This window comes from Anolis sagrei, chromosome 3 (genome assembly GCF_037176765.1).
Source record: "Anolis sagrei isolate rAnoSag1 chromosome 3, rAnoSag1.mat, whole genome shotgun sequence".
NCBI lineage: Eukaryota > Metazoa > Chordata > Lepidosauria > Squamata > Dactyloidae > Anolis > Anolis sagrei.
The window spans coordinates 98,101,072-98,115,305 of NC_090023.1; the positions used below are offsets into that span (position 1 = coordinate 98,101,072).

A 14,234-nucleotide genomic window follows, 5' to 3' on the forward strand; every position below is an offset into this window, starting at 1 on the left:
AGTTTCTGGGGTAGGTGCAGCCAAAATCTTAGATGACCCATTCAGCTCAACTGAGGCTTTTTGTTTTGATTTATTTCATGTACACCTTCAAGTTCATACCTTCAGGTGTTCCCTTCATTATGATAGACAAATCTCACTGTAATTAGAAAAATATTAAAATTTGCTGCAGACATTTTTGTATGTTCTCTTAGAATCATAGAATCTAGTCCAACCCCCTGCCAAGAAGCAGGAATATTGCATTTCAAGCACCCCTGACAGATGGCCATCCAGCCTCTGCTTAAAAGCTCCCAAAGAGGGAGCCTCCACCACACTCCAAGGCAGAGAGTTCCACTGCTGAACAGCTCTCACAGTAAGGAAGTTCTTCCTCATGTTCAGATGGAATCTCCTTTCTTGTAGTTTGAAGCCATTGTTCCGCGTCCTAGACTCCAGGGAAGCAGAAAACAAGCTTTCTCCCTCCTCCCTGTGACTTCCTCTCACATATTTATACATGGCTACCATCTCCTCTCAGTCTTATCTTCTTCAGGCTAAACATGCCCAGCTCTTTAAGTGCTCCTCATAGGGCTTGTTCTCCAGACCCTCTTCTAAAGTTCTGGGTTAGATACTTTACAAACTGTATTGGGTTCCTGAATTTTGCTGGATGACTGTAGGTAACTGTGGTAAGCTAGGAAGCTGTATTAGGAGATCTTGGAGGGCCACTCTTCCATTGCAAATCCCTGGCAAGACAAAACTCCAAATGTGTTTTGCCTCCAGTTACCCCCAATGCCTTTTACGGACAGGAATATTTTCAACATGTTCTTAAGCCTCCTGGGTCATCTTAGACAGATTAAGAATAACAGCAAATAAATGGAAGTAACCTCCTGCTACCTGAATATACCTCCCATATTTTCTAGAAGGCATTTTGGGGCAAAGTTTTGAATATTGGAGAAAGCCTAAGAGGCAACAAAATCGGCCCTGGGGTCCACGTGCAGTACGTGAGTTGCATGTAGTCCATCCAGCACTTTAATATGCGTTAGAAGCAATTTTATGTCAACAGTCTCCTTCACTTGCATTGACACATCAGACAACATAGTGTGGCTCCCTTTGTACCATAATATTCACTCTAATGCAGGGGTTCTCAAACTTTTAAAGAAGTGGAGCCTTTTTTGAAGGAATAGTTTCTCTTGGAGCCCCAATGAGCTTTTGGAAACATTTGGACACAGGGGCCGCATTGCATTTTATAATTTGACAGATGGACTGGATGAGTGACAGATGGATGGCAAATGTTTGTGTGAACTAATTTTAAAAATGAACAAATTCATACACATGCTACACATATCGTGTTTGTAGTGTAAAATAAATAACAATAAAATATTAAAAATGAACAATTTTAACCAACATAAACTTATCAGTATTTCAGTGGAAGACCCCAGCCTTTGTAATCATCATTATCATCCTCATCATCACCCTCCTCCTCATCATCATCATAGCAACCCCAGGGGCCACCCACTCCAACCTGTTTCTGCCATGCAATAAAAGCACAAATCAAAGCACTCCCAAAAGATGACCATCCAGTCTTTGAAATAATAATAATAATAATAATAATAATAATAATAATAATAATAAATAGGATCAACTCCAGGGACCACCCAGTCCAACCTGTTTCTGCCATGTAGGAGAAGCAGTCAAAGTGGCAGCTGAGAGCCCATGGACCAGCAGCAGGAAGGCCTCACAGGTTTTTAAAAACCAAGGAGCAATGTAAAATATTACAATGGTAAGAGATGATGAAGGACCTTCACATTGAGAAATGGTCATTCTGCATGCATACTCTATACCCATGGTTCCCAACCTTTGGGTCTCCAAGTGTTATGAACTTCATCTCCCAGAAATCTCAGCCAGCTTACCAGCTGTTAGGAACTGTAGGAGCTGAAGTCCAAAACACAGGGAGGCCCAAAGATTGGGAACCACTGCTCTATACACACAACATTCATACAAACTCCATCACACTGAAAATAGTGCACCTTGACTGATCACACCACAGATGAGTTGCTCCTTCCAGTCTGTTCAATGTCTCCTAATGTCACTTAACTTTTTGTGCAGTTACATAGCCTGGAAGTCTTGAAGTAGCATTATGATGAGATTTTGGAAGATCTTGTATCTGCACAATGCTAGGGATTCCCAAAATAGCTCAGAATCAGAATTTTAAAATTTCAAAATAAATAACAGGAAATCTTTAATAAGTAAATAGCCTTTCCGGAAGTCTTTCCCTGGCAACCACAGAAAGCGAAATGGCAGCTGTTTCTGTCATGAATAATCTTCCCAAACATGCTCCCAAGAAGTTGTCACAGCACAGCTGACGGAATGCATATGGGGTGTAAGATTACACAAAAGAATAGATCTGAGGTAAAAAAAAAAAACATGATTTCAATTCCATGTTCAATAACTCCATTCTGAGACTTATCGTAGATGGTTTCCAACAGGTTGCTGACAAAAGGGGGCAAATGTGATGGGGCCTGTTGGCAACTGCATGCAAAAGGAGCTCAGAAATCAAGTATAAGGCAATGTGAAGAGCTCCTTAGATCCCAAGTGGTATAAGTTTGGGTATTGAACTATGACTCTGGGGACTAGTTCTCAAATCCCTGCTTGGTCATGGAAACCCATAGTGTTACTTTGATTAAGCCACACTCTCAGTTTTAGAGGAATGGAGAGGCAAACCATCTCTCAACAAATCCTAGAATCCCCCATTAGGGTTGTACTAAGTTGGAAATCATTTGAAGGCATGCAACAAGATTTTATTTATAAAGATAGATCAGAAGAGTATTGTAAAATAAATATTACACTGATTTCACAAGCATGAACCAGCAGGCAACACATGACACTAGTACAGCTCTTTCATATATAGCAAGAGACATAACAATTCCACCTATCAGAAAAAAGTATTTTTATACAGGTGAGATTTGGGTAGTTGAATGGTTGCACAGATACAGACATTTTCAGTAAGTGGGTGCTGTACTTTTTCATTGCTGTGCTTTCAAATCCACAACATCACAAAAAATGCACTGACTTTTGGGGTATTTTTTTTTTTTACTAACAGGAATTCTGTATTTGAGGGGGATACAAATGAAGCAGAACATTTTATTTGAAAAACCGACACATTTCGTTTTTTGCAAACTAATTGAAAAATATGTGCAATTTCTGTAGCCTAAAAAACTCTTGCTGTTTTTGCCAATTGAAAACAAACAAACAAAACCTTTTATGAAATTCAAAAATTAGGAAATGGCTATAAACCCTGAAGAGAAACAACTCTTTCTTTCCTTCAAACCCTACATGGTGTATGTTGACGATCAAGAACATTGTTAACTTTGAGTTTTGAACAATGTCTCAATTCTGGTGCATTTATTCAAAAATCCCTTCAGGTCTTTTGGGAAGAACTGAGAAGGTAAAACCAGGTTTAGAATTTAACTTCGTGGAATATTTACTCTTGAATTGCAGAAAGCCAACAATGTTTGAGTTTGTTCATCATTGTTGGAGCAATACAGATTTCCCTAAGCATTGGAAGAATCTCTTTTCTGTTGTGCTTGTTCTCTGTCACCCATATGTTAAAAATGTTGAGTGCCTCCTTCTTCTTCTGATCCTTTGTGGTATTATCCAGTGCAACTGATTTCACCCATTGTTTCAGGGTAGAAGTGGCTGCTGTCATCTGAGTTACAAAGGCCTCTCTCAGCTGTTTCCCCATGACTTGTTTTATCCTTCTCTTCAAAGACTGTATTTTCTTTGCGTTGTGTACACCTGCTTGTTTAGTGAGATTAGACTTTTTTTCTTGCAAGCATTCGTACAATTTGCAATTAATGTGTTGTTTGGAATTTCTGGTGTATTAAAATGTGAACTGTGTTTATCTAATTAACTATTTTTGTTTACTGGCTCATACAAATAATTGGAAATATAATCTATATAAATAAAAATGTAATGTTCTTTTGTGGGATTAGTATAACTCAAAAACCACTGGGCGGATTGACACAATACACCTCTCAGGCCAACGAGTGACCATCACTCATAAAAACGCTGAAATACACAGCAGAACAAACTTAAAACCCCTAAAAAACCCCAAAATTACATTATAATGCATGCGCAAAACCACACACACACAAGCAAAAACACATATACACATTTACACAAATATATACACACATATACACACACAAAACACATATGCACAGACTGGGCCACAGCAACGCATGGCAGGGGGGTGGCTAACATTAAGTATATTTGTAAAATCAGAAACATTTGATTTCCAAAGATGAATAAAATGTGATAGGCTGATTGCTCCATGTCTTCCAGATTATCTTGCTATATCAGGTTGGTAAGATGCTGTTGCTTTATAATATGAACCTAGTTCTTAGTTCATGATGTAAGGACCATTTATTTTTGGGAAGCCCATGGGAATGACATAATCGCAATATTTTTCTTGTAACCAATTAAGCCACCAAAAGAGATTCTTGAGATTATTATTATTATTATTATTATTATTATTATTATTATTTACTTTGTTTCTATACCGCTGTTCTCAGCCCGGAGGTGACTCACAGCGGTTCACAGCAATAAAAGACAGCAAAAATTCAATGCACAATATAAAACAGTTAGCAGTCTAATCCATTACACAATTAATAACAATAAACAATTAATAATTACTACAGTAGCCATTCACTATCATCTCATCATCAAAAACATGATCCAAATTCGTCATCCATTGATCCATTCCAGTGTTCAGTGTTCAGTGTTCATTAACCAATCATTGCACTTGTTCGAACGCCTGTTTAAAATGTTTAAAAATGGCACAGAAATCTTTCTAAATATCTGTTTGGTTTAGACCTTTGCTATTACATCCACATTTTTCTCCAGAAACATTCACATTTTCCCCTCAATTCACTAAATTATAGTATGAGCTAAAATGAAGTGGTATGAAGCCCCAGGTTGGGAGAACAGTAACAGGATTTAAGATTTGTGCTGATAAAAGGGCAGTTAAATTCCTTATAAAAAGAAAATATTTAAGTAAACAAGAGTTATGGTCCATTACTTACGCATTTTAATGAGAAGTGGATTTGGGGGGAAATGTACCAGAAAAGGAAAACATTCCTATGTATAAGTTCTTGTGGGTTTTTTCGGGCTATATGGTCATGTTCTAGAGGCATTTATCCTGACGTTTCGCCTGCATCTATGGCAAGCATCCTCAGAGGTGAGGTCTGTTGGAACTGGGAAAAAGGGTTTATATATCTGTGGAATGACCAGGATGAGACAAAGGACTTTTGTCAGTTGGGCTAGGTGTGAATATTTCAACTGACCACCTTGATTAGCATACAATGGGCTGACTGTGCCTGGAACAAACTCTTCTTGAAAGGTAATTAGATGTCCCTGCCTGTTTCCTCTCTGCTGTTTTTGCTGTTGCAATTTTAGAATTTTTTTAATACTGGTAGCCAGATCTTGTTCATTTTCATGGTTTCCTCCTTTCTGTTGAAATTGTCCACATGTTTGTGTATTTCAATGGCTTCTCTGTGTAGTCTGACATGGTGGTTGTGAGAGTGGTCTAGCATTTTTGTGTTCTCAAATAAAATGCTGTGTCCAGGTTGGTTCATCAGGTGCTCTGCTATGGCTGATTTCTCTGGCTGAAGTAGTATGCAGTGCCTTTCATGTTCCTTGATGCGTGTCTGGGCGCTGCGTTTGGTGGTCCCTATGTAGACTTGTCCACAGCTGCATGGTACACGGTAGACTCCTGCAGAGGTGAGAGGATCCCTCTTGTCCTTTGCTGAATGTAGCATTTGTTGGATTTTCTTAGTAGGTCTGTAGGTGGTTCGTATGTTGTGTTTCCTCATCAGCTTCCCTATGCGGTCAGTGGTTCCCTTGATGTATGGCAAGAACACTTTTCCTCGGGGTGGATCTTCATCTTTATTCTCGTGGCTTGTTCTTGGTCTTGCAGCTCTTCTGATGTCTGAGGTGGAGTATCCATTGGCCTGTAGAGCCCTATGTATGTCAAAATGTGAATGGTATCTAAGTGAGAATATAACCTTAAAGGTCGCTCAATCACTAAACATTTCAAAAGTGCTTTATTTATTCAGTTTATATGATATCATTTTAAACCTTCTGCATGGACCTAAGGTATCTAATGAGAAATGGTTTTAAAAACAATAAATAAGTAATCATATAAAAACTAATTAAAATACTTTAAAGTATCATAAGATTGATCAAGTACTGAACCATGCAACTTTTAAGCAGCCAAAGGCTTGTCTAATTATAAAAAAAATCTTTGTCTGCTAGAAGAAAGAGAACAGGAAAGAAACCTGCTAAGTGCCCCCTCGCCACCACGTGTGTATGTCTTTGTGCGTATTTCCACAATTTGGGAACAACTATGATGGATCCTTGTTAACCACTGGAGTTTGGTTCCAGGACCCCCTGGGGAGACCAGAATCCATGAATGCACCATTTCCATTATGTACACTAGAGTTGTAAAATGGTGCCTCATGTATAGAATACCAAAATCCAGTTTTGCTTTGGGGATTTTAAAAATTATTCTCAATCTGTTGATTCAGAATCCGTGGATACAGAGAGTCAGCTGTACTGAGAAGGCTCTTTCCTGTATCATCACCAGCTATGCCTGTGGCCTTGATAGGGCTAATCTTAAAACTGGGCTAGCTCAAATAAAATATGAACCTAAGCTGTATAGGGGTTTTGCAGGTCTTCACCATCACTTGAATTCTGTTTAATTCTTACTATACATTAGGTTAAATGTTTTAATTTTTAGAGAGGTTTTATTTCCTTTTCTCTCTATATATATTTGTTTCAGTTTATAATTCTTTTATCCTGTCTTTTATGCAAGGAAATCAAAGCAAGAAATAGGAGAAAAGTATTTTTTGAAATTATTATTCTCAGTACATACCTTTGAACCAGCTAGTATTTGCCTTAAATCTTGGTTTCCCCCAGATTTCTGGCCTTTGCATATTGGAGCTTCTAGGTGGGAAAATTATGTGGATGCTTTTCAGTCTGACTCCGTGCCTGATTTTAATACAGAAAAGGGAAAATGTATGTTTGGATAAGTACAGGTGGAAGTAATTCTCTTTGATATATCAGGAAATCAACCATGGCAACTTTGTAGATGGATTCTTTTTGTTAGGGTAGAAAAGAAGAAAATCATGATTTCTTAGATACTCTGAAAATATCACTGGAATTCCATTTAAAATGTATGATAAATATAGTAGTGTATGTGGCAACTGGCTACACTGATTTTCCATTTCTGTTGTGACCACTAGAAATGTGAAATTCAAAATAGCTGTCATTATTATTATTTGTGTTTTATTGGCGAATGTTCATTTTAACTCTTGTGGAAAAATAGGCCTTAACCTGAATTATTTTTCTCTTTTCAGTTTTTCCTCTTCAGAATGGGAATGTTGCCATAGTAACTGGAGGCACTAAAGGAATTGGTTACCATACTGTGAAACATTTGGCAAGACTCGGCATGCACGTTATAATAGGTATTGTTGTTTTGCTTGTGTAAATATTTATCAACCGTTTGATTTAACTTAATTATCCTGGCTACATTTGCATACATTATTAGTGTTTTGAGCTTTGCAATAGCCGTCAGAAGAAGGTTACATTGAACGAGAGGGCGTTGCATCAACTCACCCAGTGCAAGTGAAACCCATCTCAATCAGTAGTGCCTTAAAGTCATAGCTCTTGACCAAGATTGAGAGAGCTGTGACAGGAAAGAAGGGCTGCTCCTACGTGCTAATGAATTTGATTTGCCAAGTGCAAGGTTTGTACATAAACTACTTTAGCAACCCCCCCCCCCCCAAAAAACCCCAACAACTGGTCTGTATATAGTAGCAGCTGCTGCTCTTCTTCCTCTTTCCTCTTCCTCTTCTGTAGTTGCTAATGCTTCATCTGCTTCACCTTGCTACTGAAATACTGAAAGTAGACAATGGTTGGAATGGACCTAACCTCGCTTATTAAACTGCCTTGTTTTCCCCATATGGTTTTTGAATTTTTGATAAAATAATTGTTCAAAATGTATGCTAAACTGGAGGAGGCATAACACTCTCTGACCAAGACCATTGTGGTGTGTAATACACAGTTTTTGCAAAATACAGGCGGCCCCAGTATTTTGTGAAAACAAGCACCCAACTTACATACAGCTCCTAGTTACAAACAGGGGAGAGACAATAGGAAATGAGAGGAAATCTACCTCTAGGAAGGAAAATTCACTCCTGAAAATGTTATCAAGAAAAAAAGTTGTCTCCACCAATCTTTATACCAATCCTTGTTTTCACAAGCCAAAGTCCAATTACTACAGGGGCAGAAAATGTGGTTGAATATATTGAACAGGAGCACAGGTAGCAAAACAAACATCACAGGGGTGTAACCCTTTCCTAGACTATCCAAAACTAAAACAAAATTTGGCTGGAGTTACACTTAAAAAATGTACCTGTTCTGACTTATGTAGACATTCAATTTAAGAACAAACCTACAGAACCTAGCTTGTTTGTAACCTGGGGATTGCCTGTACAGGATAATAGAAAAGTATTGGACTGGTAGAAATGTGTTTTTTTTTCATAAAAGACATGGATTGCTCTCCTTCGTTATTTAGTTCCTTGCAAAAAAAAATGCATATTGAAATGTCTTTTCATGTACCGTTCTGAACTTTGCAAAGCTCTGACTGGTTCTCAACTTCTTTGATTTCTTCAAAAACTCCTAGCTTCCTTGTGCTAGGCTAGAACTACATTTCAGAAATTCCACAGTGTCATCTCTTCTTGTAAGCAGAATGGTTTTTTAAAATATTGAATTTCTCCCATAATTATCTACAGAGCTTTTCTGTTTGGGGCGAATGGTACATTTGAGTGATAATCTGGTGGTTGGCACTGATTCTGTCTCATGGCAAGTTTTAATATTTGCTTGCCTGTTTCCAGATTGAAACTATGCCTTTCCTCGTGACTTGAGGCATGGGAATTCAGAACAAGACTGTAGAATATGTATAGTGCACTTAGAGGTGGCATCATCTCACCGGTCATTGGTTTCCTTGGAAGCTTGAGAATTATAAATAAAAATATCAAATCAGTGTTTGTCATTATGAATTAAACACTTGGCTGAGTCCTATGGTAGATCAGGTAATCAAATTTAAGTATTAATGTAAAATCCTTGTTGAAATGTCATTTGTTAGCAGCATCCCACGCTGAATTGTCATGCTAGCTCTTTAAATATGTCTGCTTAAAAAAAGAAGAAGTGGGTGGTCTGACTTCACGTCTGTTTAGATTAGTTTGTCAGGAGTCAGAAAATTCTTCGTCTCAGTGACTTGGGTAAACAATTTTTTTTCTTTTTTCTTCTTGGTAATATTAAACTTGGCAGGCTGTATCATCTTATAGAGAATACTTTGCTTTACATGTCTTCTAAATGTTCCAGTATCGTGATTTTTTTTTTGCTGTGCCTGCAAGTCAGAAGATAAAATGTTGTTTTTGTTATCTTTCTCGTTGTGTATCACAGCAGATAGAAGCAATTTGTCATTTCATCTGCATTGGGTGATCCTATGTAGCTTTGGCCAAATATTCTTGTCAAGGCTAAATCTTACAAATAATTGCATACATACACTGCCTGTGCTACTGTATATTCAGGGAGTCCCCAAGTTACGAACAAAATAGATTCTGTAGGTGTGTTCTTAAGTTGAATTTGTTTGTAAGTCAGAAAAGGTACATTTTCAAGTGTAAATCCAACCAATTTCTTTTAGAATCATAGAATCATAGAATGAAAGAGTTGGAAGAGACCTCATGGGCCATCCACTCCAACGCCCTGCCAAGAAGCAGGAATATTGCATTCAAATCACCCCTGACAGATGGCCATCCAACCTCTGTTTAAAATCTTCCACAGAAGGAGCCTCCACCACACTCCGGGGCAGAGAGTTCCACTGCTGAACGGCTCTCACAGTCAGGAAGTTCTTCCTCATGTTCAGATGGAATCTCCTCTCTTGTAGTTTGAAGCCATTGTTCCACGTCCTAGTCTCCAGGGAAGCAGAAAACAAGCTTGCTCCCTCCTCCCTGTGGCTTCCTCTCACATATTTATACATGGCTATCATATCCCCTCTCAGCCTTCTCTTCTTCAGGCTAAACATGCCCAGCTCCTTAAGCCGCTCCTCATAGGGCTTGTTCTCCAGACCTTTTATCATTTTAGTCGCTCTCCTCTGGACAAATTCCAGCTTGTCAATATCTCTCTTGAATTGTGGTGCCCAGAACTGGACACAATATTCCAGATGTGGTCTAACCAAAACAGAATAGAGGGGTAGCATTACTTCCCTAGATCTAGACACTATGCTCCTATTGATGCAGGCCAAAATCCCATTGGCTTTTTTTGCCGCCACATCACATTGTTGGCTCATGTTTAACTTGTTGTCCACGAGGACTCCAAGATCTTTTTCACACGTACTGCTCTCGAGCCAGGCATCCCCCATTCTGTATCTTTGCATTTCGTTTTTCCTGCCAAAGTGGAGTATCTTGCATTTGTCACTGTTGAACTTCATTTTGTTAGTTTTGGCCCATCTCTCTAATCTGTCAAGATCGTTTTGAATCCTGCTCCTGTCCTCTGGAGTATTGGCTATCCCTCCCAATTTGGTGTCGTCTGCAAACTTGATGATCCTGCCTTCTAACCCTTCATCTAAGTCATTAATAAAGATGTTGAACAGGACCGGGCCCAGGACGGAACCCTGCGGCACTCCGCTCGTCACTTCTTTCCAGGATGAAGAGGAAGCATTGGTGAGCACCCTCTGGGTTCGTCCATTTAACCAATTACCGATCCACCTCACCATAGTTTTGCCTAGCCCACATTGGACTAGTTTCCTTGCCAGAAGGTCATGGGGGACCTTGTTGAAGGCCTTACTGAAATCCAGGTACGCCACATCCACGGCATTCCCCGCATCTACCCAGCTTGTAACTCTATCGAAAAAAAAGATCAGATTAGTCTGGCATGACTTGTTTTTGATAAATCCATGTTGACTATTAGCGATGACCGTATTTGTTTCTAAGTGTTTGCAGACCACTTCCTTAACAATCTTTTCCAGAATCTTGCCTGGTATTGACGTGAGGCTGACCGGACGGTAGTTGTTTGGGTCATCCTTTTTTCCCTTCTTGAAGATTGGGACCACATTGGCCCTCCTCCAATCTGCTGGAACTTCTCCCGTTCTCCAAGAACTCTCAAAGATGGTTGCCAATGGTTCCGAAATGACTTCCACTAGTTCCTTTAATACTCTTGGGTGTAGTTGAACTCATTTAGAGCAGCCAGGTATTCCTGTACGACTTGTTTCCCAATTTGGAGTTGGATGTCCTCAAATCCCTCATCCACTTTAGTTTTGAATAGCCTAGGGAAGGGTTACACCTCTGTGGTGTTTGCTTTGCTGCCTGTGCCCATGTTCAGAAGATTTTACCTCACTTTCTTTCCCAGTAATAATTGGATTTTGGCTTGCTGTGGAAACAAGGATTGGTATAACGATTGGTGGAGACACTTTTTTCAGATAATTCTTTCAGGAGTGAATTTCCCCTTCCTTAAGTGTATTATTTATTTATTGTATCAGAAACAAACTGAGGGTACAGTAGTAATGTACTTAAAAACACACATACACACAAAGTTAAAACCTGGCATTATACTAAATGTCCTTTGATCAGCAGCTGGCCATTTGGAGCGCCTCTGGTGTCACTGTGAGAAGGTCCTCCATTGTGCATATGGCAAGGCTCAGTCTGCATTATAATAGGTGGTCTGTGGTTTGCTCTTCTCCACGCTCGCATGTCGTGGACTCCACTTTGCAGCCTCATTTCTTAAGGTGCCAGATTGCAATCTGTTCAGCGTCTTCCAAGTCGCCCTGTCTTCTATGTGTCCAGGAGGGAGTCTCTTATTCGATATTAGCCATAACTTGAGGTTCCGGGTTTTAGCCTGCCAATTTGGGGTCTCTCTTGCTGAGGTGTTCCTGCAAGTGTCTCTGTAGATCTTAGAAAAGTGGTTTTTGATTTAAGGCGTAGGCGTGCTGGCTGATATCCAAACAGGGGATGGTCTAAAGATGTCACTGCCTTGGTCCTTTCATTATTGGCTGCTACTTCCTGGCGGATGTCAGGTGGTGCAAAACTGGCTAAACGGTATATTTTCTCCAGTAATGTAGGACGTAGATATCCTGGGATAATGCAGTGTGTCTCATTAAGAGCCATACTGCATATTGTTTTAGCATGGTGAGATGTGTTCCACACTGGGCATGCGTACTCAGCAGCTGAGTAGCAAAGATGTCTTCACTGTATCTGGTTGTGATCTCCAGGTTATGTCATTCAGATTTCACATGATATTGTTTATAGCACTCACTTTTTGCTTAATATTCAAGCAGTGCTTCATGTAGGTCAGAGCATGGTCCAAGGTAACTCCCAGGTATTTGAGTGTGCTGCAATGCTCCAGTGGGATTCCTTTTCAGGTAAACGTCAGAGCTCGAGATGCTTGTCTGTTCTTAAGATGAAAATCACACACCTGTGTTTTAGATGGATTAGGAATCAGCTGGTTTTCCCTGTAATAGGCAGGGAAAAGGCTTCAAAGAGCTTCTGTTCAACCATTTCAAAACTCCCTGCTTGGGTGTTGATGGCATGATTGTCAACACAGATGAAACTCTCTGCCCCTTCTGGCAGTGGCTGATCATTTGTGTAAATGTTAAACATTGATGGAGCAAGCACACTCCCCTGAAGCAGGCCATTCTTTGTTTTTGGCATCTGCTTCTCTGGCCTTGGAATTCAACAAAATTCAGCACATAGAAGATTACAGGAGCTGTCTTCATAGACCTGTCAACAGCTTATGACACTGTAAATCATTATGTTCTCCTGAGGAGAAAAAAACTTATATCACAGAAGACTACCACCTCACCTGCTTCATAGGATATCTGCTACAAAACAAGAGCAGATTTGTTGTTGTTGAATTCCTTAAGTATACCCAAGCCGGATGGATGGATGGATGGATGGATGGATGGATAGATGGATAGCTGGCTGGCTGGCTGGCTGGAGTTAACAGACCATGTATACCATGTTATATGCCTTTTATGAAGATCTTACAATTGAGTCATCAGAATTTCTTCAGTTAGGCTCATTTTTTGCCATCAAGTTGCTCTTTTGTTCTAGAGTTCATCTATGTGGCAGTTTATCAGAATATTGAATTATCTAGCAACTGGAGAATTCTATGTTTGTTCATTTGGTTTCCTTCGATCTCCTTCTTCCTTGCTTATGTACTGTCCTTATTATTGAAGTTTAAAAATATAAAATTAGGTCAGAACTTGTTAAATATAGTTCTGAATGCCCAAGAGCATGTTGAGTTTGAGTGTCTCCAAGAGGCGCGCGCACACACACTGTACTGTCATGAAATAAGATGTTTTTGGAATCTCCAAAGGCTCTTAAAAGCACAATATGCATGAGGGACCACTATTTAAAGGAGATAAGAGAGCATCAAAAACCACGTGGTTTGCCCAAGTTGTTGGCTACATCTAATATAGCACTAAATATCTGGATATTAAATTTTGTGAACTCACACAGATGTAACATTCCATACTATCTGTTTGTTTATCTGAAGGATTTTTAAAGCCTATCTTTTCAGCCAGAAAAGGCTCTGGGAGACTCTTCCAGCATTTACTGTGCCAACTCAGTGAAAAGCAATAAAGGTTGAGTATCCCTTATCTAAAATGCTTGGAACAAGAAGTGGTTTGGATTATAGATTTTTTGGATTATGAAATACCGGTATTTGTATATATGCACATAATGAGATATCTTGGAGATCAGACTAAAGCCTAAAATTAAAATTCATTTATGTTTCAAATATACCTTATGTACATAGCCTGAAGGTGATTTCATGTGATTTTGAAAATACTTTTTGTGCATGAAACGAAATGTGTGTTTATTGAATAATCGGAAAGCAAAGGCGTCACTATTGCAGTCACTCACATGGATTATTTCTGGTCCTGGAGTATTTCAAATATTAGCATTCCAGATAAGGGATGCCCAACCTGTACTTACTATTCTCTTTATCAAGACCAAGGATCAGAACCTAGTTAATGGGCTTGTATGTTCCTTCTCTTTCCTTGCTGGTTAGAGTACTTAAAGTTTGCAAACTGCTATCCTATAACCATGTTTTGTAAAGTCATTTTGTGGAGGTAAATATTAGCCATATTCTATTTGTACAGACACAAGTGTTCATAATAATTGAAGAATTCAGTATGATGA

At 39.2% G+C, this 14,234-nt stretch overlaps 1 protein-coding gene across 1 annotated transcript in view; it reads left to right on the forward strand.

Annotated features, from left to right (window-relative positions):
* ZBED1 (zinc finger BED-type containing 1) overlaps window positions 1-14,234 on the forward strand; it is a 177,633-nt gene that overhangs the window by 54,965 nt on the left and 108,434 nt on the right. The window contains exon 3 of the mRNA XM_067466817.1: window positions 7,389-7,496. Coding sequence (XP_067322918.1) covers window positions 7,389-7,496 — 108 coding nt within the window. The remainder of the gene's footprint in view (window positions 1-7,388; window positions 7,497-14,234) is intronic.